This window comes from Astatotilapia calliptera, unplaced genomic scaffold (genome assembly GCF_900246225.1).
Source record: "Astatotilapia calliptera unplaced genomic scaffold, fAstCal1.2 U_scaffold_2, whole genome shotgun sequence".
Classification (NCBI taxonomy): Eukaryota; Metazoa; Chordata; class Actinopteri; order Cichliformes; family Cichlidae; genus Astatotilapia; species Astatotilapia calliptera.
The window spans coordinates 528,535-553,315 of record NW_020535729.1 but is presented as its reverse complement, the minus strand read 5'-3'; the positions used below and the strand labels follow the sequence as shown (position 1 = coordinate 553,315).

At 44.1% G+C, this 24,781-nt stretch overlaps 1 protein-coding gene and 1 long non-coding RNA gene across 3 annotated transcripts; both read left to right on the top strand.

Moving 5' to 3' along the window:
* Positions 1-12,643: 12,643 nt before the first annotated feature.
* Positions 12,644-14,056, top strand: LOC113017753 (nuclear factor 7, brain-like). Its single transcript, XM_026160865.1, has one exon. The coding sequence runs from the start codon at positions 12,644-12,646 to the stop codon at positions 14,027-14,029; it is 1,386 nt and encodes a 461-aa protein (XP_026016650.1). The 3' UTR covers positions 14,030-14,056.
* A 4,937-nt stretch (positions 14,057-18,993) lies between these two features.
* Positions 18,994-22,964, top strand: LOC113017790 (uncharacterized). Of its 2 annotated transcripts, none has more exons than XR_003271574.1 (7): positions 18,994-19,531; positions 21,029-21,160; positions 21,278-21,377; positions 21,496-21,555; positions 21,645-21,735; positions 21,902-22,059; positions 22,722-22,964. It is a non-coding gene; the product is annotated as an uncharacterized LOC113017790 (long non-coding RNA). The 2 variants fall into 2 exon arrangements; XR_003271573.1 differs by having other exon boundaries at positions 18,994-19,536.
* Positions 22,965-24,781: the final 1,817 nt, after the last annotated feature.

The window sequence follows — 24,781 nt, the reverse complement described above, 5'->3', positions numbered from 1 at the left end:
TCAAGTGGGACATGTTCTGTTGCCTAAAAGGGGAAAATTACCGACAAAGGTCAGGTCTCACCTGTCACATATAAAAAGAAGAATTTGAAGCAGCTGTTCCAGAGAGTTTAGACTTTCAGTCAATTTTTTTTCTTTATGCTTTTGTGGAGTCAGATTAAGAATAATTAAAGAGACTAAAACACCAAATAATTTTTAATGATTTCATTATTACCATATTGTAATTTATATTTTTGATGGCACAACAGGGTAAAATGCCTGTGAAACAAAATTGATAAATTCAGTCTACAGTGTTGTTAAAGTCTTTACCCCCCTTCCTGATTTCAGAGACTGCGTCTTCTTCTTTTGGCGTTTACTGGGCAGCTGGCATCCTCGTTGATGCATTGCTGCATCTTCTATTTCAGTCCATTATTACACTCTTAAATCTTACTTCTCATTCCTTCATCTTTCAAGATCTTGCAAAGCTTGAAACGAACTATTAAATTAGTCATAGACGATTTTGATAGTTGACGTAATCGTGACTAGTCTACTGGTGACAGCCCTATTAGAAAGCAAAAATGAGTGAATGTGGCATGTTATTTGTTTTTATTTTATTTTAAGGAGTTTTTTCATCATCTTTTTCTCTATTTCTCTCTTCAGAATTCCAACAGCTTCATGTTTGTGGGAAAGAGGAGCCTCTGACAGAACAGCAGGTCTTTAACCAGGAGATGATCTCCAGTGTGGACCAGGAGGATCCAGAGCCTCCACAGATGAAAGAGAGACAGGAGGAGGAACTGCAGCAGTCAGGATAGAGAGCAGCTGGGAGTGAAGCAGGAGGCTGACGGTGTCAGAACTGATGATGAGTGGCTCAAACTGCTGGCGACCATCTGGAAACCCGAGATAAAGCTGCACAGAATAGGTCTGTAAAACTGGGATGATTCACAGGAAGAAATAAAGGTCAGAACTTGAATGAAAATTTGACACTGAACCTACATTGTCTAAGTCTAAGAAGACGATTAAGTCTGAAAACCAATCACGCTGCTTCAGTAACAGAGTTGATTGAGATATTAACTGTTCTTAAAAATCATTGAAAGCACAGAGATAAGATATTTCTTTGGAACAGAGATGGGAACAGGTGATTGTTGTGTAAGTCTCAAATCTTTATCCTCAACTCTGAAGTGAAGTCTGAAAGTCTGAAACTGTTGCAAATATATCCATCCATCCATCCATCCATCCATCCATCCATTCGCTTCCACTTATCCTTTTCAGGGTCGCGAGCCTATCCCAGCTGTCATAGGGCGAGAGGCAGGGTACACCCTGGACAGGTCGCCAGTCTGTCGCAGGGCTAACACACAGGGACAGACAACCATTCACACTCACATTCATTCACACATTCACACCTTAGTGGCAATTTGGATTATCCAATTAACCTATTGCAAATATATGTTAGATTTAAATAACAGACCATGTGTTCTTTTAAAGATCTGTATTATTAAGAATCAGAATCAGAATCAGAATACTTTATTGATCCCTGGGGGAAATTATTTTTTGTTACAGTGCTCCATTTTAAACCAACATTAAGACAAGACAGACAATACGCTAACTAAGAATAGTACAATATATACATATATATACATACATACATACATAAGTCACTTATAAATAAATATTTGGAAAAGAAACATGTGTAGTTGTAGCAGCAAACAGTGTGTTAAGTGGATGCGTTGTACAGGGAGATGGCCACAGGCAGGAATGATTTCCTGTGTCGTTCAGTGGTGCTTTTCGGTAATCTCAGTCTCTCACTGAACGAGCTCCTGTGACTGACCAACATGTCATGGAGTGGGTGGGAGGTGTTATCCAACATTGTCTTTATCTTGGACAGCATCCGCCTCTCCGACACCACCTTGAGGGAGTCCAGCTCCATCCCCACAACATTGCTGGCCTTACGGATCAGTTTATTAAGTCTGTTGGCATCTGCGACCCTCAGCCTGCTCCCCCAGCATGCAACAGCATAGAGGATCGCACTGGCCACCACAGACTCATAGAAAATCCTCAGCATTTTCTGGCAGATGTTGAAGGACCTCAGTCGCCTCAAAAAATAGAGACGACTCTGGCCCTTCCTGTAAAGTGCTGTGGTGTTTTTAGCCCAGTCCAGTTTATTGTCAATGTGTACTCCAAGGTATTTATAGTCCTCCACAATGTCAACACTGACCCCCTGGATTGAAACGGGGGTCAAGTGTTTCCTGGTCTTCCTGAAGTCCACGATCAGTTCCTTGGTCTTTGCCACGTTGAGCTGCAGATGATTCTGCTCACACCACGTGACAAAGGAGTCGACCACAGCCCGGTACTCTGTCTCATCATCCCTGCTGATGCATCCAACCACCGCAGAGTCATCAGAAAACTTCTGAAGATGGCAGGTCTCTGTGCAGTGGCTGAAGTCTGTGGTGTAGAGGGTGAAGAGGAAGGGGGAGAGGACAGTCCCCTGTGGTGCCCCTGTGTTGCTAATCACCTTGTCAGACACACACTGTGGGAGACGTACATATTGTGGTCTTCCTGTCAGGTAATCAACAATCCAGGACACCAGAGAAGCATCCACCTGCATCGCTGCTAACTTATCACCCAGGAGGATCGGCCTGATGGTGTTGAAAGCACTGGAAAAGTCAAAAAACATGACCCTCACAGTGCTCGCCGGCTGGTCCAGATGGGTGTAGACACGATTGAGCAGGTAGATGATGGCGTCCTCTGTTCCGAGACGAGGCTGATAAGCGAACTGAAGGGGATCCAGATGTGGTCTTACTATGGGTCGCAGCTGGTCCAGGATGAGCCTTTCCAGGGTCTTCATGATGTGGGAGGTCAGTGCCACGGGCCTGTAATCCTGGGGGCCACTGGGACGAGGCGTCTTTGGTACAGGGACGAGGCATGATGTCTTCCACATCACCGGGACCCTCTGCAGACTCAGACTCAGCATAAACAGTTTATGAAAGACTCCACACAGCTGGGGGGCACAGGCCTTGAGGACAAGGGGACTCACTCCGTCTGGTCCAGCAGACTTGCCTGAGTGAAGTCTCCTCATTTGCATCTCAACCTGGTATTGAGTGAAGGTGATGGGTGGGGGAGGGGTGTCAGGAATCTCACAGGAGGCAACATGTGAAGAGAGAGGCTGGCACAGTGGTGTGGCTCTGGATTCCAGGCTGACTGCAGGTGAGGTTGTGGGGGTGGGAGCAGACACTGTGGTGTCGAATCTATTGAAAAACAGATTCAACTCGTCGGCTCTATTCTCACCTCCCTCAGCTCCCCTGCTGTTGGTTGGCCTGAATCCAGTGATGGTCTTCATGCCCCTCCACACCTCTCTCATGCTGTTCTGCTGGAGTTTCCACTCCAGCTTCCTCCTGTAATTGTCCTTAGCCTCTCTGATCTTGTCCTTTAGTAACACCTGGACCTTCCTCACCTCCTCTTTGTTGCCCCCTCTGAAAGCCCTCTTCTTGTTGTTGAGGAGGGCTTTGATGTCCTTAGTCACCCACGGCTTGTTATTTGGGTAACAATGAACAGTCTGAGCTGGAACAATGGAGTCGGTGCAGAAAGTTATGTAGTCTGTGATACACTCAGTAAGCCCATTGATGTCCTCGGCGTGAGGCTCACAGAGTGTTTCCCAGTCGGTCACCTCGAAACAGCCCTGTAGTTCCGCTATTGCCTCCTCTGACCACCTCCTAACAGTCCTGGTGGTCACAGGTTCCCTCCTCACAATTGGCACATAGCGGGGGGTGAGGTGAATCAGGTTATGATCTGACCTACCAAGTGGGGGGAGGGAGGAGGAGCTGTATGCATCCTTGACGTTAGCATACAGTAAGTCTAAAGTTTTCTCTCCCCTGGTGGGACAGTCCACATATTGTTTGAATGTTGGTAGTGTATTGTCCAGTGATACATGGTTGAAGTCACCCGAGATCACAATAAAGGCACTCGGGTGCTGAGTCTGTAGCCGAGCTATGGCAGAGTGGATAGTGTCACATGCAGCTGTGGGGTTAGCAGAGGGGGGAACATAAACAGCCACCAAGATGACGTGAGAGAATTCCCTGGGTAAATAATACGGCCTGAGTCCAACAGCACACAGTTCAGTGTCCGGGCAACAAATCCTTTCTTTGATTGTTATGTTGGCAGGGTTACACCACCGGTTGTTAACTAAAACAGCAAGCCCACCTCCTTTACGCTTACCGCTAGCGATGCTGTCCCTGTCCGCCCGAACAGTGTGGAAGCCTTCCACGGAAGCATTCTCATCGGGAATGACCTGGTGCAGCCATGATTCGGTGAAACACATCAGGCTACACTCTCGGTATTCCCTCTGACTCCGTACCAGTGCTGAGAGCTCGTCGATTTTACTTGCCAACGATCGCACATTTCCCATCACGATAGACGGCAGACACGGTTTAAACCTCCTCCTCGCTTCGAGCCTCCGCTGTCTCACCGTCACCTTTTTTCTTCTCTTCTGTCCTTGACCTCTGCATCCCCGATGTGTTTTCCTCCAAATTTCAGCTGGTACTTCTGCGGGCACTTCTGCGGGCCTGGCCAGCGAGCCGGCCGGCATCAGGGCGATCAGCTGATCTCTGGAGTAAACAGTCCGTGCGTGTAGGAGATGTGCCGCGGTCCCGTTCCATGATAAAAGTAACAGTTCCACGGCCACCAGAAGAACAAAAACTCTCTCAATCCACATGATTGAGTAAGAGATAGAAAACGGAGGAAAATACAAGTCAGAAAAAAAAAGAATACGTAAGAAAAAAGAGCTAAACTAAGAGAAAAGCAGGAGCGACTGTAACAGGCTGCACGCTGGTTGGCGCATGCGCACTATTATTAGAGATTAGAGACGTTCAAGCCAAACAGCACTTCGATTCTGCTGCAGGACGATGATCCAAAACACACCAGCAAGTCCACCTTAAGAAAAATAAGATGCTGTGGCGTGACCATAAAAAGCTGGTTTGCTGAAAACCCTCTAATGTGGCTGAGTTATAACAATTCTGCAAAGAAGGGTGTGCCACAGTTCCTTCACAGCTGTAACTGACTCATTGCCATTTAAATGCTTGACTGCAGTTGTTGCTGTTAAGTGTGGCCCAACCAGTTATTATGTTTAGGGGGCAATCACTTTTTCACACACTGTGAAGGTTTTTATTTTTCACCTTAAAAAGACAGTTCATACTAAAAACCCAGCACGTCTGGTTGAATTGCAAGAATTCTGCAAAGATCAGTGGGTCAGATTCTCACTATGTAGAGACCTGTTAATCAGTCAGATCAGAATATATTTTCTCAGGTGTTTTTTTGTTTTTATATAAAACAACAAAAAATGTTTTCATTTTTCACTTCAGACCTTCAACGACTAAATGTCTGTGAGGAAGAGGTGGAGAAGGAGGAACCACTCACAAACCAGGAAAACTATAATGAGGAGAGGAGCTCCAGTGTGGACCAGGAGGACCCAGACCCTCCACAGATTAATGAGGAACAGGAGGATCTCTTTTTTTTTTTTTTGCCTGTCCCATTTGGTTCTTTAGCCATCAGAATTGTTGTCTGAAGACCAACAAGGATACCCAATGGATTTACTTTGCCAAATGGATCATCGTGGCATTGCCATATTGGTCCATTTGATCGATCTTTGTTTTTATTATTTATTATATTTTATTTTCAGATGTAACAGACGGGACAGACATGAGTGAGGGATAGGAAAGGGAGAAAGAAAGAGGAAGGAAAGGAAAAACAGAAGGGGAGAGGGACAGTGAGAAAGGGTGGGAGAAAAAAAATCTCCTGGATCACCTGTTGAGTGAAGAATAGAAAACAAGCAAAAAAACAAAAAAACAAAGCAACATACTAAACACAACACCATCGCATTAATCTAGTTAAGTGTAAACAGCAGTAAATACTAAATATTCAATGTTGTTGTGCAGCACGCAGGACAGACAGCGCACAATGTGCTTCGAAGTAGCAGCCAAGAAAGGTGTAATTTAAGTCAGTGACAGGGGATTTCTACGAATCTCCCAAACAGTTCATTTTTTTTTCTCCGTCTTTTTTTTTTACTAAAAAAAAATTTCCAAGCGCACCATGTGCTTTGAGGCAGCAGCCAAGAAAGCTGTAGTCCGCGTCTGTGAATACCCATGTGTACACCTGTGTGCATACCTGTGTGGATCAGCATGCTTGCATTCCAAAGGTTTCTCCATGTAATGATCTGCTAGGGAGTGTGGGGAGCCACAGCCCTGTCCTCTATGGTATGAAGCAGGTATGGAGGAGATCAAAACTCCAGACATCCAGAGGCCCCCAGAACACAAGAGACCAAGGAAGACCCACAGAGGAGCAGCCGCGCCACTGTTCCAGTGAGAGCTGAGGAGAGTCCCAGATGAGGGCTCATTCAGCAGCTGCGGAGCAGAAGCCAGGGGGAGTTGCAGTGACATGCCCGTGAGCTCCGCCGGCAGCCAGCTGTGCCTGAGTGACCGAGCCCCAGGCCGAGAGGCCGGGGGCACCCCACCTCCGAAGTGGCCCGAGCGAGCCCCAATAAGCAGCCGCCAAGGAGTGAGCCGGTGTGTACCCGGACGCCCACCCCCAGACACAAAGAACCACCAACGCACAGACACCTGAGGAAGTCCGCCACCGGCAGGGGAAGTGGTGGTGGGTGGAGATAGGCCCTCCAAGGAACAGGAGGATCTCTGCAGCAGTCAGAAGGGAGAGCAGCTGGGAGTGAGGTGCTTTGCCTTTCTCAGCAGACAGTGCATGCGGATTTAACGTTGTGCTGTGTGGAATAGAGATGAGTTATGCTCCCAGACCCATTCACCAGGTCTATATCAAATCAGAGCTCGTTACGGGATTTTTCCCTGCCGCAGTATGTCCAACCTTACCCATAGAGGGGGTGGCCATGTTGCTAGGAAATGATATTCCGGGCGGATTAGTGCGTCGTAGTCTGGAGGTGCTGGATGAATCATTGCAGCAATGTTTTAAGCATGTGGTAAGTGCTGAGGAAGCTAAGATTGACCAACAAGCCTATTTCATAGAACAAGGTGTGCTAATGCGTCAATGGTTTCCATTGGGTGCTAGGAGTGTGGACTGGAGTAAGGTTAAGCAGATTGTCATACCCACGCTGTATCGGTCAAAGATCCTGGCGCTTGCTCATGAAAGCCAGTGGTCGGGACATTTAGGCATCACAAAAACGTATCAGTTACTATTAAAACACTTCTTCTGTCCTGGCATGAAATGTGATGTGGCAGCTTTCTGCCATAGTTGCCATGTGTGTCAACTTGTGGGTAAACCAAATCAGGTTATACCCCCTGCACCATTATGTCCCATCCCAGTAGTCGATCAACCATTTGATCACGTCATAGTAGACTGCGTAGGTCCACTACCAAGAACAAAGTCAGGAAACCAATATTTACTCACCATTATGTGTGCAGCTACACGTTTCCCTGAGGCTATTCCACTGCACAAAATTACAGCAAGGTCAGTTGTGAGAGCCCTTACTAAGTTTTTTTCTACATTCGGCCTGCCTAAAGTCATCCAAACAGATCAAGGTTCTAACTTTCAGTCTAAATTATTCAAGCAAGTAGCTAAAAGCCTACAAATCAAACAGGTTGTGTCCTCTGCCTATCACCCAGAATCCCAAGGAGCTTTAGAGCGGTGGCATCAAACCTTAAAAGCCATGCTCCGCAAGTATTGCTTAGAGGCCAAAGTGGATTGGGATGAAGGGATTCCCTTTGTGTTGTTTGCTGCTCGCGAAGCCGTCCAAGAGTCACTCGGGTTCAGTCCCTTTGAACTAGTGTTTGGCCACACGTCTCGTGGCCCACTTAAAGCAATAAAAGAGGAACTTTTGATCCAGGAAGGGAGCCCAAGAGTGGGAGTGACCAAGTATGTGCAAGATTTCCGTGAGCGTTTGAGTCAGGCTAATGCTCTGGTTAAGCAGCACCTCACTGTTTCACAAGGAAAAATGAAACGCACTTATGATAAGGCTGCTGTCAAACGACAATTCCAGACAGGAGATGAAGTACTTGTTCTCTTGCCTGTCCCCGGATCATCTCTTTCTGCTAAGTATGAGGGGCCTTATGAGGTATGTGAAAGAGTAGGAGAAACTGATTACATAATCGACACACCAAATCGAAGACGCAAAACCCGTGTTTGACATATAAACATGTTAAAGTTATACCACTCCCGACCCCAACCAAAACCCACTGTGCTCATGTGGCTGTCTTCAGTCACTCAGAGGTAGAAAGCACAGACGAGGGTGATGGTTTAAAAAGGAACTACTCCAGTTGTTCTAAGCCCCGCTTGCTTAACTCTGAAGTGTTAAAATCATTCCGGAGTCAGCTTGATCACCTGTCTTCCGAGCAACAAGAAGACGTAACTAGTTTGGTCCATGAGTATCCCTGTTTATTTGGCGATGTGCCAACACGGACTACAGTGCTAAAACATGACATTGATGTTCAAAATGCAAAGCCCATCAAACAACACCATTATCGCGTAAATCCCACCAAACGTTTGTTGATGAAGCAAGAAACTGAGTACCTGCTACAACATGGTTTGGCAGAGCCCAGTCAGAGCCACTGGAGCTCACCATGCTTTCTAGAAGCGAAGCCAGATGGTTCACCTCGTTTTATCACTGACTTCCGCAAAGTAAATGCCGTTACTGTCTCTGACTCTTACCCACTCCCTAGAATTGAGGATTGCGTGGACAGTATTGGAATCGCCCAATACGTGACTAAATTAGACCTTCTCAAAGGCTATTGGCAAATCCCCTTAACCAAGCGTGCTTCTACCATTTCAGCTTTTGTAACGCCTGACACCTTTTTGCAGTACACTGTCATGGCATTTGGGATGTGTAATGCACCCGCGACATTCCAGAGATTGGTGAATATGGTCCTCTATGGCCTCTCCAACTGTAGTGCTAACCTATATGATCTGGTTATATACACTAAAACATGGTGTATATTAACCACTGAACCACTGAACATCCAAGGTATGGACATTGAGGCTGTGGACAGCTACAGGTACCTTGGTGTTCATCTGAACAATAGACTGGACTGGACTCATAACTCAGACGCCCTCTACAGGAAAGGGCAGAGCAGGCTGTACCTGCTGCGGAGACTCAGGTCGTTTGGAGTGGAGGGCCCACTCCTGAAGAAATTCTATGACTCTGTTGTGGCTTCTGCTATCTTTTATGGTGTGGTCTGCTGGGGCGGCAGCATCTCTGCTGGGGACAGGAAGAGACTGAACAGGGTGATCCGAAGGGCCAGCTCTGTTCTAGGATGCCCTCTGGACCCAGTGGAGGTGGTGAGTGACAGGAGAACGGCGGCTAAGCTGTCATCCCTGATGGACAACATCTCCCACCCCATGCAGCAGACTGTGACAGCACTGAGCAGCTCCTTCAGTGGGAGACTGCGGCACCCACGGTGTGGGACGGAGAGATTTCGCAGGTCTTTCCTCCCCACTGCTGTCAGACTCCATAATAAAGACTTTAACTGATCAAGCACACACATCCATACATATGCAATAATACTAAGTGCAATAATCCTTTCTGTCATCGTTGTATTTTTACTCAGTTGTATATAGTATTTGTATTTGTATTCTATTTTTATCTTATTGTATATTTATTTTATTTTATTCTACTGTATATAGTATTTTATTTTATTCTATTCTGTACAGTTGTGTACTGTATTTATTCTTATTGTATTCTAATTTTTGCCTCATAACTTTTGCACTGTCCACTTCCTGCTGTGACAAAACAAATTTCCCACGTGTGGGACTAATAAAGGTTATCTTAGCTTATCTTATCTTATGGTTGGACCATTTGTACACTCTGCGCCAAGTATTCTACCGTTTAGCTCAGGCTTCTTTAACCCTCAATCTAGCTAAATATGAATTTGCTAAGGCCACAGTGACTTATTTGGGCAGAGAGGTGGGACGCGGGCAGGTGCGACCTCTTAACGCCAAGGTTGCAGTGATTATGGAGTATCCCACGCCTACCACCTGGCGGGAGTTGAGCAGATTACTGGGAATGGTGGGTCATTACAGGAACTTCTGTAAAAACTTCTCCTCCATAGTCCAGCTGTTGACCAACCTGCTAAGCCCTACGGTTGATTTCCTATGGTCTGATGAGTGTCAGGATGCCTTTGAAAGTGCAAAAGCCCTCCTATGCCACACTCCCATGTTAAATGCCCCCGACTTGACGCGTCCATTCAAATTAGAGGTTGATGCCAGTGCTGTTGGGGCTGGGGCAGTACTGTTACAAGAAGACTTGCAGGGATTGGACCACCCCATTTGTTACTTCTCCCGCAAGTTTAACAAGCATCAGGTAAACTACTCCATCATTGAAAAGGAGACATTTGCCCTGTTGCTAACTCTTCAGCACTTCCATGTGTACTTGGGGTCTGGCACATTACCCGTTGTAGTGTACACTGATCATAATCCACTTGTATTTCTTGGCCGAATGTTTAACCACAATCGATGACTCATGCGATGGGCCTTGCTGCTACAGGAGTACAATTTGGAGATTCGGCATATAAAAGGATCAGAAAATGTGCTAGCTGATAGCCTCTCCCGGTTGTGAGTATGACTTGTTCTGTTGTCTGCTGGGAGTCCTGTGCCAGCCTTCTTTTATGCAGATCACAGTGTGCCAGACCTCACGGACGATTGGCTGCCTGGAGATCCCATGACCACTCCAAGACCAATTGACTGGCTGATTGTCTGCACCTGGGAGTATAAAAGGCTGAAGAGCCTTCACACTATGGGGAACAGTCCAGCTGTGCAGGTGTGTTGTGTTTGATGGAGGACTGAAGTGTGTGTCCAGCTGAGCTCTCTGTGTGCTCATATATACAGATGCTGATAAACACATGTTTGTATTTGGACCCTGTTACTAATCAGGACCTGCTGTGTGTTTCCTGTCCACAGGTCTACAAAGAGTCACACTTCCTGCTGTGGTTCAGATGTTCAGCGTGTTGCTTTGTTTCTCACATGTTGGCTCCACGGTCTCTGCTGCTGTGGGCTGATGTCATGCAGCAATACAGCTGCTCAACATCTGGCCTTGTTTTCATCAGCAGTTATTTGACTTTTACATCACATGATATTTGCATGCAACCTTCAAACACGTGTGGAGAATTCATTATTTCTTTGAAAGATTTTTTAGTAAATAACAGAAAAAAGAAAGTAAGAGAAATTTTTTTCTATAAAACAGTGAAAATTCCACACACATGTAACTCACCACTGTGTGAACATCACAGGGGAGAAATAGTTTCTCTGAGTCAGAGATGAGTGTCAGTAACACAAAAGTAACACTCAGTGTCATGCAGTGACTTTTACACAACCAGATCAGATGAACCAACTCACACTAAAACATGCATTTTGCTGCACTCTTTACACTCATTTCTTTTCTTTATGCTCTTTTATATATTTTGTAAAAGAACAAAAAAATTTTTATATCAGCAGCAATTTTCCTCAAACTGCTGCATCACAGCTTTCATGCTGTGACCTGCAAGTGAAATGAGATAAAAGCTCTTTATCAGTAACTTATACAACTTCTGGCAGGTTAATGTCTGAACTTTGGAGTGAAACACACCCTTAGTTACAGGAAATAACACCACTGTCTGTAACTAAGTGAATCCACCTTAACACCACCTGTGTGTGTGTGACTGCATTACACTCCCACTGCTGGGAACCTGAACAAGAACCAGAACAAAGTCTAAAATACGAGCTGACAAACAGCTGCACCACCGAGTGACACTTTATTTTATAAAATTATCTAAAGGTTTCATGTTCTGACCTCCATGTGAAATGAGATAAAAGCTCTTTATCAGTAACTTTTACAACTTCTGGCAGGTTAATGTCTGAACTTTGGAGTGAAACACACCCGTAGTTACAAGAAATAACACCACTGTCTGTAACTAAGTGAGTCCACCTTAACACCACCTGTGTTTGTGTGACTGCATTACACTCCCACTGCTGGGAACCTGAACCAGAACAAAGTCTAAAATAGAAGCTGACAAACAGCTGCACCACCGAGTGACACTTTATTTTATAAACTTCACAACAGGTTTCATGTTGTGACCTGTGGAGGTGAAAAGACACAAAAACTGTTTTACAGCTTTTGCGCTGCAGGAAGGATTGAAACACACCTTAGTTAAAAGTCAAACAGCAACATTTTCTCCTCCCCTCACGTCACTCAAATGTGACAAACCAGGAAACAGGAAGTTCTTCGTCCTCAGTAAAGAGCGACGCACAGACGATCAGACTGAGCTCAGACCAAACTAGCAGCTTCCTCATTGGAAAAGTGTAAAAGACCATAAACAGCTCCGTCACTGCTTTCATGCACTGACCTGTGAAAGGGACATGATATAAAAGCTGTTTATCATTAACTTTTACAGCTTCTGGCAGGCTGATGTCTGAACTTTGGACTGAAACACACCCTGAGTTACAGGAACATTGGTTGTTATAACTGAGAACTAAACTAGCAGCTTCCTCTGAGTGAGTCCAGCTACAGGAGAGAAAAGTGGAAAACTCCAACACTGCTGCTTCAAGCTGCTGACGCTCCACACACTGAATGTGAGTTTGAGCAAAAACACGACTCAAAGCAAGTTTCAGTGAAGGTGGTAGAGGAGGGAGGGGAGCCAGGACTGACTGTACTTCCTGTCTGCTGTTTTCAGCTTCACTCACAGACTCAATGGCTTCCAGATCAGAGGAGGATCTCTGCTGTCCGGTCTGTAAGGAGGTCTTCAGAGATCCTGTTCTTCTGTCATGTAGCCACAGCTTCTGTAAAGACTGTCTGAAGATATGGTGGAGAGAGAGACCAACACATGAGTGTCCAGTTTGTAAGAGAAGATCTTCAAGGGATGATCCACCTTTAAATCTGGCATTAAAGAACCTGTGTGAGTCGTTCTTACAGGAGAGAGATCAGAGAGCTTCAGAGGCTCTCTGCAGTCTGCAATATGAGAAACTCAAACTCTTCTGTCTGGACCATCAGCAGCCAGTGTGTGTCGTCTGCTGTGCCTCAGAAAAACACACCAACCACAGATTCAGACCCATCGATGAAGCTGCACAACAACACAAGGAGGTACTTCAGGAAACTCTGGAGCCCTTAAAGGAGAAGTTAAAGGTTTGTGAAGAAGTTCAAGTGAAGTTTGATCAAACAGCAGAACACATTAAGGTCCAGGCCCGACACACAGAGAGGCAGATTAAGGAGCAGTTTAAGAAGCTTCACCAGTTTCTAGCAGAGGAAGAGGAGGCCAGGCTGGCTGCTCTGAGGGAGGAAGAGGAGCAGAAGAGTGGGATGATGAAGGAGAAGATGGAGGCTCTGAGCAGAGAGATAGCAGCTCTTTCAGACACAGTCAGAGCCACAGAGGAGGAGCTGAGAGCTGAAGACGTCTCATTCCTGCACAACTTAAAGGCTGCAGTGGAAAGAGTCCAGCGCTGCCCCCTGCTGGATGATCCACAGCTGCCCTCAGGAGCTCTGATAGACCAGGCCAAACACCTGGGCAACCTGACCTTCAACATCTGGAACAACATGAAGGACATGGTCTCCTACACTCCTCTCATTCTGGACCCAAACACTGCTCATCCAAACCTCATCCTGTCTGAAGATCTGACCAGTGTGACTGAAGGGGGAGAGAAGCAGCAGCTTCCTGATAATCCAGAGAGGATTGATTTTTACAGAGCTGTCCTGGGCTCTGAGGGCTTTAACTCAGGGACTCACAGTTGGGATGTTGATGTTGGAGACAGTACATTGTGGGTACTGGGTGTGTTAGCAGAGTCTGGGCAGAGAAAGGGAAACAAACTGTCTGGAATTTGGAGAATAGGGTTGTTTGATAATGAATACTACAAAATCTCACAATCACCTCCTCACACTCATCTCTCATTCCAGCAGAAGCTCCAGAGGATCAGAGTGAATCTGGACTGGAACAGAGGAAAACTGTCGTTCTCTGATCCTGATACTAACACACACATACACACCTTCACACACACTTTCACTCACAGGTTGTTTCCATACATTCGCACTAATGATACAGTGAAGGTGTGTCCGTTGAAGGTGTCAGTGCAGCAGATGAGTTGAGGATGATGATGTTTCTAATGTTGTTTCCTGTCAGTGAGTTGAAGCTGTTAAACTGCAGCTGTCCTCCTGCTGCCTCGTTGTTCCAAAGCTCTTTGTTTCTCTTTTAGTTTCACTGTTTCTTTCTGTTTCTGCTGTCCACCTTTTCACATGGAAAATCATTTCACTGTTTCTCACTGAATGACTCCCCAAACTAGATTTGAAATTCTATCAAGTTTCTAATCATTACAAGTGATTCATGTTTCTATTTGATGTGTAAATGGAGATGATTTAGTTTGCTGGGATATGGACTGACATGTGTTGAATGGGAGGAGCAGTTTGTTGTTGTCTTCTTGTCTGTTTATGACAACAATAAATATATTGTTGAAACAATGATTCATGTTTAACTCCATATATGAAATGTTTCTGATCTTTGAATTCTGTTTGATTAACCCTTTACAGCCGATCGGAGCGGGCACGCTCCATTTTGTGTAACTATTTTTAAATCCCGGTAGCACTGCAACCACGTAAGCTAGCGCAATAATTTTTTTTGCATATGAAACCGGAGGAGTTGTACTTACATCTTATGCCATCAGCTTGTCCTCGGTCACGGTTTCCTTCCACATAAAGCTTTGCAAAAACTGCATAAAAATCACTTGCAGCAACAAAAACATGATATTCGAGAAACACGCTTCGCCGATCCGATCAGCTGTTTGTAACACTTCCTACGTCCATCAGCGCGAACTATCACATGACCGCATGACCTGCCCGAAACCGGAAGTGACGTCATTTTGCGGAAATGTAGTTTTTTTACGATCTGGGCCTTATGAGCCTATACTTGTGTTTTAAAAAGTTATGTTTGAGTTTATGACTTTCTGTGTCATTTCTGGGATGCTTAGGACTCATGCTGGAAATAGTTTATTTTGATGCATATGCTGTTATTTTGCAAATTTGCACTATAATATTTATTTTCGTTTTTCCTGCAGTATATAAAAATTGGTGTATTTCAAAAATAAAACTATGAAGACACTCAAAATAAATTTCCTGTGGTGGGAAACTAGTTTGTGCAACTTTTTTGTATTTACAGTTTTGAGGGATGAGCCTCTTAAATTTCTCTAACTAGAAATATATGTTAAAAAAAACAAAAACGATTTTCAATTTTTTTGTAGTTTATTGCACTTTTTTGCAATTTATGTAATTACTATGCACCTAATGCAGACATATTATTAAAGTTTGGGCTATAATGGTTGTATTGATGTATAGCAACTTGAAATGCTCCCAAAAATGGCTACACAGCATGTAAAAATATAATATAAGCTCTGGCGGACTTGGTTCTATGGTAGGTCTTAAAGGGTTAAAGACTTTCTTCATGACACAAATGAGATTTCAGTGTATTAATAGAACTAAATAAGCTCAGAGTTGAAAGGCTGCAGTATTATGTACGTGCTTCACTGTCAGGATCTTCAGGGGGATTCAAAGAGAAACATCAAACTGCTGTAATGAGATAAACTAGTTGGGCTGAACACACTTATCTGTAGTTTGTCTCCATCCAGGATCATCAGAAGATAATGAACATGTGTGAAGAGCCACAAAATGCTGCTGTTTGTCAATTTGTTTCATTTATCCAGCGGCGTGTCTAGAAAATATTTGTTGGGGGGGGGGGGGGGGGGGGGGCAGATAATGTTTGAAAAAAAAAAAAAAAATCCTACCAACCGTTAACCATAATTCAATAATCCTATAAACCTAATAACCAAATGCGCTTTTAACTCTTATTAGAATGCGATTTTAACCACTATGGTGCAAAGTTTTTAGATACTGCGTTGATAAAGTAGAAGAGATACAATCAGTGCTTTGTCAGTGTTTACTCAGCATTTACTCAGCATTTACTCAGCACCGAAACAAAAAACAAGGACCACAAGAGTCCAAATACACAAGAAAACAGTTCAAGAACACAAGAAAACAGATCAAAAACAAAACCAAATCAGAGCTCAACAAGAGTCTGGAAAAAAAAAAAAAGTACAGGGGGTCGACAACACTAAGACCAAGATAGTTCTGGAGGCCGGCCGTGCACACAACAACGGCGGCGATGGGCAAACAGTTCTGGAGGCCGGCCATGCACACAACAACGGCGGCGGCGCAGGCAAAACCAGTCAGGAGGCCGACCACTTGGAAGGCAGTGGTGGTCACTGAGGAGGTCTGGAGGTCAGCCGCGATGCCAGCGGCGGCGACGAACCCTTTCCGGAGGCCGTCCCCGAAGGCCACGACGCCAACTTAGAGGCCCGGAAAACGGCCGGCAGAGGCGAGGCGGAACCAGTCGAGCTAGCTCTGACGACGGTGTGGCAACCGCAGGACCAGACGAGGCAGGACCAGACGAAGGCGAGGCAGGACCAGGCGAGGCAGGACCAGACGAAGGCGAAGGCGGAGGCGGACCAGACGGAGGCAGAGCTAAAGCTGGACCAGGCGTGGATGAAGGAGCTGAAGCTGGACCAGGCGAAGGCGGAGCTGAAGCTGGACCAGACGAAGGCGGAGCTGAAGCTGGACCAGACGAAGGCGGAGCTGAAGCTGGACCAGGCGTGGATGAAGGCACAGAGGCTGGACCAGGCGTGGATGAAGGCACAGAGGCTGGAACTGACGGCAGCGGGACGGCTGCGGAACCTGACAGTGGTGATGCTGCAGGCGGTGATGCTGCAGGAGGTGATGCGGATGCAGGCAACGGTGTAGAAGTCACGGGGGATGATTCACCAGGTGGTGGCTGAACAAACCTCCCCGGACCGTCAGCAGACGTGAGGATGTGCTTGCTGGGTCCTCCAGGACCCCCAGCAGATGAGGTGTGGTGCTGGGTGGGCTCCTCGGACCCACCAGCTGATTCGGCTTGAAGCTGGACGGGCGACTCGGGCCCTCCAGCAGACGAGGCAGGACACTGGCTGGGTTCACCTGAACCACCAGCTAACATGGCTTGAGACTGGACGGGCCCCTCTGGCCCTCCAGTGGAAACAGACACTGAAGCAGCAGGCACGGAGACCTCTGCCAGTGTGGACACTGGCTGGGACTGAGCAGCACAGTGGCTAGACTCAGGCAGCAACAGTGGGATGCAGTCCTCAGAGGGCTGAAAGTGTTCCCCAATGCACTCAGCAGAGGACGGAGGCAGACGGGTGAACTCACTTGAACTCTCAGGGGGTGCTGAGAGCTGAGACTGTTCTGGTGAGTTCTCCGGTGAGGCTGCTGGCACTGGCGTCTTGACCTCTAGGGGTACACCGAGCCTCTGGGGAGACCCTAGAGGGAGCAACTGTCTCTGACATGGCCAGCTTAAGAGAACCAGCAGATGTTGTGGTGAAGTGTGTTCCCTGCTTAGAATGAGACAGTGAGGATGGTGGCTGAATGAACGAGTGGGTAGGCTGCTGAACTGGTGGCAACTGAGCTACAGGTGGCGAAGTTGTAACAGGTGGTGGAGTGGCTGGCTGAACTGAGGGCAGCTGGGCAGCTGGCTGAACTGAGGGCAGCTGGGCAGCTGGCTGAACTGAGGGCAGCTGGGCAGCTGGCTGAACTGAGGGCAGCTGGGCAGCTGGCTGAACTGAGGGCTGCTGGGCTGAGGGCTGCTGGGCTGAGGGCAGCTGGGCAGCTGGCTGAACTGATGGCAGCTGGGCAGCTGGCTGAACTGATGGCAGCTGGCTGAACTGATGGCAGCTGGCTGAACTGATAACTGTACTGCTAACTGTGTTACAGGCCCCACATTAACTTGTGGTGAAGGTGTGGATGGGGGGATATGGTCAGGAAAAACTGTTTCGGGGAAGTTTATTGCTTTACCTGAAGGAACCGAGGCAGACGTAAAAGGCTCCCCTAACATAGTCATTCCCTAAACTCGTGGTGCTTGAGTCAGTAACTTCAGGTTTAGAAACAACAGCGTGAACACAGTCATTAACCCTGAATGTGGGCTCGGCAAAGGCAGTCTTTGGAGCAGTGGCCATGGGTGAGACGGAAAAATTATTGTTATATTCAGAAGACACACAAAAAAATAGCTCCAGAAAACACAGTCACAGAGTCTGACGCAGCATAAAAACTGTCCCTTTCACTCACCACAGCTGACTGCTTACATGTCCCTACATCCGGCTGTGGGGTGCCACGCCGGCGGCGCGAACGTCGCTTTCGTCTCAGAGACGGCTCCGACGGACCGGGTAATTCTTCGTCTGGCCGGCCGGACGGCACGTCCTCCATTGAAGCGAGTGGGCAAGCGGTAGCGGCGGGTGAAGGTGAAGCTCGTGAAGAACAAAATTCTGTACGAGCGGATGCAGTGAGTCCAATAACCAGGGGTAACTGGAAATAAGGTGTGGTAGGTTGGCTTCCACAGTGTAAAGAGACGCTTCTCCCTCATGCTCTAACCACTGGTTGATTACACTGTAAAAAAAGTCAGTAAAATATACAGCAAAACACCGTCAAATTCCAACGGTAATGGAGCGTAAAATCAAAAACTTCCTTTTACTGTATTAAATAGATTGAATAACCGTTAATTGTGAGACTGGATAAAACTTTGTTTTTTACTGTAATAAAATGTTGAAATTATAAATATTTTCTGTGAAAACAAATAAATATGCATACATTTTACAATTACATATTGTAATGTTGAAAATGTCTGAAAAACTTAGATTTTACGGTATTATTTGAGTAAAACTACATCTTTTGGGGTTGTGCACATTGGAATTCACAGTATAAAGCTGTAGATTTTTAAGCAAACAAAAACATTCATTTTTACAGAAACAAGATGTTAAAAAATAGGGTCCACCATAATAATACAACCAGTACATACCATTAAAAAAAAAGCAAATATCAGCAGTGAAAGACAATAAAACTGATAGTATTTTTTTATTTTAAAATTCAGATACTGATATACAGATTAAAAGTTAGGCCTGCAGTATATCATTGTTAACCTTCTGATAAAAAAAATCAACAGCAAAAGAAGATGTTAAAAATAAAGTTTATGGTTGTGAATAAAATTGATTTCAATAATCTTTTTTAATTATTATTTTAAAACAACTTTATGTTGTTGTGTTTCACGCCATATTATCAGACCACCTTAAGTGGGTCGGCCTTAAATTTTGAATTTGTGTGATCGCTGTTGATTGGTAGCTAAACTGCTGGTAAACTGTGTACAGACGTTTTACGTTCGAATTGCAGAGAAAAAAAATCTGGTAGCAACATTGTGCAGTATGAGCGAACCATTTCACCAAAAAAAGGGGAAGCAAGGTAAGACGTGGCTGCAGCGGTCTGCAGACGTGACTTCTGATCAAATTCGAACCTCCTAAAGAAACAAAGAGCGACGTTACATTGCGGGATGACGTCACCTGAAAATGACCAATAGCGCGGCGCGCTGCTGAGCTGTGTGCCAACCGCTCTTTTTTTCATGCAGGAGACTCAAGTTGGCTTCGCTAACGGACACAGTTTTGAACTCGTATATTAGCGCCATTTATTGCTGCTTGGACCACAGCATCTTCGGAATTTGTAGACATCCTGGCAGCTTACAATTAGTTCGAGGTGAGGTGAGTACATGCAACTTCAAGTTATCTCTGTTATAAAAATCCACCAGCCCAGCGTTTATAGATAATTTTAGCAGTTCGTTTTTTATGAGTGAGGTTGTGAATTTAGTTAGCATTTGTGAGTTGAGTTAGCATTACTGTTGCGAGGGAAGCATCGCTCTGGATTAGTTTCTGTATATGGCGTGCTTAATTCGCTAGGGAGGAATTACCAAAGTACGTGGAGTTATGTTAACGTGTAATTTCTGTGGTAAGGTAGTTCAGTCATCAAGGGGCTACGTGCTTCATTGTAAACTGCATCGGAATGAGCCACGTTGTTTCTTTCGGTGTATTGAAGCAGGCTGCAAGCAGACATACACCAGGTATGGCGCGTTTAAGGCTCATTTTTACCGAAGACACTGCCCCCACCCATGTCACTGGTGTGGTGGTGGTTTCTTCGTTTACATGTGCAATGGCGATGTGTGAACGTCAGTGTCAGAACTCTAAAGAGTTAATAGCTCATCTGAAGAGCCATATTGTGGAAGGACACGTGGTCACTTGTCCAGTAAGAGGATGCACAAATACCTTTAGAGTTAAATCATCTTTTACTGCTCACATGTCACGTAAACACAGAGTTTTCAGACAGCAGCATTGGTGATTTATATAGAGAGTCTGCATGTCAATCATCATCTGTTCCAACCACATCAGATGACTTTGTACCCTTGATTTCCGAGCCTGCTGCACAGTCTATTACACATGAAGATAACATGGAAATGCCCCCTGAATTCTGTGATCTTTTTCTGAGAAACGTTTCACTATTCTACTTAAAATTGCAGGGTCAGTTTCTACTGCCTGCTTCAACCATACAGAACATTGTAGAGGAAATGCAGAACATGCATGAGTTGGGACAGACATACAGTTTGGGTAAACTTGCATCACTGTTAAAAGATGACACATCATTATCAGAGGAGGACATCAACAAAGTCTGCGAGTCTGTCAAAAGCTATGATCTTTTTTCTGCATGTCATACCGGGCCATTGAGGACAGTGCACTCCAGAGCTCAGATCTTTAAAAAAGCCTTCAACTATGCGGAACCAAAGAAAATATTTTTCGGGAGAGATGAAAACAGAAAAGATAGGTTTGCCTATTATGTGCCTTTAAGAGAGACTTTGAGATGTCTGCTAGAGTCTGATCTGTGGCAGAAATCAGAAGAGCCCTCTACTGAGCCTCCTGCTGATGTTCTGTGTGACATAAGTGATAGTAAGCCGTTTTAAATAAAATGATTTTTTTGGTCAAAACCCATTGACTTAATTGATTTCTATCCATTAACATCTTACATGAAGTATGGGTACCAAATGGTTCCACTGAAACACAGTGTGCTGTCACAATAATGGTGCTGTTAGTTTGGTACTTACGAAACACTGTATAAAAGTGTAGTATCAAGCAAGATCAGCTTCATATTTTAAGACCAAAGGTACCACTTGGTGTAAATTGACCTTTATTCACATTCTTTTATCAGACATCTTGGAAATGGGGGGCAGCATAAGGAGTTCCATTACTAAGGTGCTGCCGGACCTGTCTGCCTCAATCCTTGAAATTGTACTGGAGGCACTACAATCATTAGGAGTGGAGACATCTGAGAAACAAACCAGTAAGTATTATGATTTCATTGCACAATAGCCATGAAGGACTTTCTGTTTTTTCTATTATGCTTTGGCCAAGGTCCAAAAAGTACAATTAATCTATTGTTTGTGATATTGTTTTACAGCACCAAATATGGAAATTTCAAGCCAGGCCAGCATATCGTCTCCATCTGTTTTAAGGTTTAAGGGTGGTGGCACAGCTAAGACCCAAGAGTCTCTTTCAAGGTTAGTAAAGTAAACAGATTCAAGAAGATATTTTACACATTTCTTTGTCGTCTGTCTCTAAATCTTATTTTGTCTTTATTATGATTAAAAAGGTTTGTTTTGTTCCTGCCCTTTTCAGACACTGAATTTGAGCAGAAACCATAAGGATACTCAAAGGACCTGTGACTCTCAGGAAATGGTGAGATTTCAGGTCATAATCTTTTTTTTTCCATTAAATTAATTTTCCTTTTTCCCTTTACAATATTGCTGTTTTGTTTTTGTAAACAGCATCAAATGAGAGAGACAGATGAAACAGTTTCAAGACAATGGCAGGAAAAAAATGCTGAAGATTGAAACAAACCTTGGCTGGAAATATTTGGTATGTGTTTTACCGTAAATCAAATTGTTGAAAAACATTCAGCTACACTGTAACACAGGGAAACTTGATTTGCACTTATTTTGTTACTTTAATTTCTTGTCTCATTATTTTTGTCAGTTATTATTGTTTATGGTGTATGCCCTTCTTGTTTTCCTTCTGAATGCAGAAGGTATCTAGCCAGTCCACAATGAAAGCTTCGTTGCACCCCATGAGTCTTCTGGCAGAAATGATGGCGGCTGTATTCTTTGGTTTCCCTAAACATCACACCCTGCCTGTTTATACGAGGCTCTTCAATTAAGTCTGCACCCAAAGATTCAATAAGAGGTAAGCAGTGGTATTATTCAAGTTTTGCTAAAGAAAGATGGACAGGAGACACTAATCTTAATCAGCCGAGCTCAGGTTCATGTCCAGGTGAGCAGTTTCATACGCTATAAAATGTAGATTGAATGATAGGTCTCATCACCATGCATTCAGCCATTAACTTCAAGTTCTATGATAAATCAATACGAAACTTAAATACGTTTTCCAACAAATTATGATTGTGATTAGGGCTGCGTTGTCTATGTATAACTTTTACATAAGTAGATTTAAAGTATAACTATTGCCAAAACGCAACCCGGGCTGTTTTTTTTTTTTTTTGTTTTTTTTACTGTATCGATTTTGATGTGCTCAAATTTATGCCCCGGCCCCCTAGTATTCCCATTCACTGGCTATTGACCACAAAACAAAATCACGGTCAATCTCAAAAACGGCTTGTTTGTCGTAATTATGCTTTTAGATATATGTTTGTCTCGTTTACAGTAAAAAAAAACAAACTGAAAAAAACAGCCCAGGTTGCATTTTGACAATAGCTATCCTTTAAGAACTGTATATTTTACACTTAAGAAATCATTTATCATTAGATCTGGTTTTGGCAGCACGTTTTGTTCATTTCTGTGCATTTTGCTCAAGCACTGATCAAACTTTGTCCATTTTTTTTGCTGCAGAGGGGATCCTGCCAGTCCAAAGTGAACTCCTGATGGACATTGAAGTACTCCTGCAGAGCTTGTATCTTCAACACCATGCGCATTAGAAACTCCACCGAGTCCTTTCCTTCACCAAGGCAGGACCCAGTGACTCATTACTGTTGATAGGTCAGGGGCAGGTAATATTTTGTTTCATGTTTATTCATTCCTCCATGGATTACCAGCCATATATATGGACACATGCTATATTCTCAAGATCTATGCTGTTTTGTAGGAATAGAGAAAATAATATGTTTAGTCTGTTTTCAAATGGTATGTCAAATTTTCTCATTGTTTATCAGTAATATTCTCTACCTTGGTTGTATATGAGCATCTTTAGATTTTTCTATATTTAGCGGTTGCAAATGTAAAATGTACGGTAAACCATTTATGTTCCTCATATTGTACTGTATTTTTAGCGGTAAAATACCGGCAGCTGTGGTTGCCAGGAATTTACCGTAAAATGTATCTGGTCAAAATAAAATGCTGTAATTTGTTATACAATTTCACTGTGTTTTTAACTGTCAAAGGTTTTAATAAGGTTTAACATATTTCTGTTATTTTTACAGTTATTTACAATAATAGGGTCTATCCTATTACTGTTAAATTAACAACAAATTACTGTAAATATTATTATATTATTACTTTTGTTTTCACTGCAAATATCCGTAAAAAGCTATGGAAAGTTGCATTTTTTACATTAAATTGCTGTATAATTGACAAATATATTTGGTTTTTTCTATCATGATTTTGGTAAAATAATACGTTGTCTACCTTAAAAATTAGGGTTACAAAACCAGTATACCGTATTGTCTTTTACAGATTCCACATTTTTTACACGGTATATTCCTGGCAACCACAGCTGCCGGTATTTTACCGTAAATTTGACAGATTTTTTTTTACAGTGTAATTTAGAAGCAGAGTCGATAACGGCCTCCTGAAGCTCCCTAGTTGGGCTGAATGCTGCTGGATCCATATCTGGCTGGTCCGTACTGTCACGGCGAGTGAGATGAGCCGTGTGGAAAATAATGGAGGATCCAAACGCAGGCACTTGTACAGGTGTGAGGGTGGTTTATTAAACACAAAAAGGAAATGGACAAACTAAACTAAACTAAACTGGGAATAAACTAACTACAGAACACGAACCTGGACATTAATGAGAGCGGGCGGAAACAGATGATGGTTGACTGCAGGGAAACACACAGATGAAGCAGGGTGGAAACACGGACAGACCAGCAACTACAAACACAGAAGACGCGACTTAAATGCACACAGAGAAACACAGGGAGATTACACACAGGTGGGGGACACAGCTGGGAATAATCAACAAGACGAGACAGAGGTAAAACTGAACACACATACACTCACACTCACATGAGACGCAGACCTTCACAATAAAACAGGAACAAGAAACCATCACACAAAGATGCAGACTTGACACTGAGAGACAGACAGAAAATGACACATGGAACTAAACTGAACCTGCAAAAACATGACAACTCAAAATACTGGGCCAAACTGACCCAGAACCATGACACTTTCTATGCTGCCTTATGGTAAACTTTGGTAATATTGATGTATAAAGAACAACACTGGCTGATGATGAAATACAGTCAGCTGGCATGGTGACACTGCCAGTATTAACCTGCAGGGCTGGACTGGGACAGAAAATCAGGCATTTTGACTACAGACCGGCCCCCCAGGTATTAAAGCCATAAAGACTTTGAATGAAAACAAATGCTGTTGTGACAGTCCCATATGGAAAAGAAATAGTAAAAACTTATATGACTTAACTCATGAAAGTGGCCACTTTCATGAGTTAAGTCATATAAGTTTTTACTTATATAAGGCTTACATGATTTACTCATGAAAGTGGCCACTTTCTCATTACTTTCATATATTGTTTTAGTAAGTATCCAAAACATACAAGATTCATTATATAATCTTTCAAGGGATCTTATATCTGTTTTTACTCTTGTATGCTTTTCATACAAGTTTCACACAAGACAGATACAAACTTTATAAGATTTATAAATATCTTT

Excerpts from the sequence above, each read along its gene's own strand:
- LOC113017753 (XM_026160865.1), top strand. The coding sequence starts at position 12,644 with ATGGCTTCCAGATCAGAGGAGGATCTCTGCTGTCCGGTCTGTAAGGAG.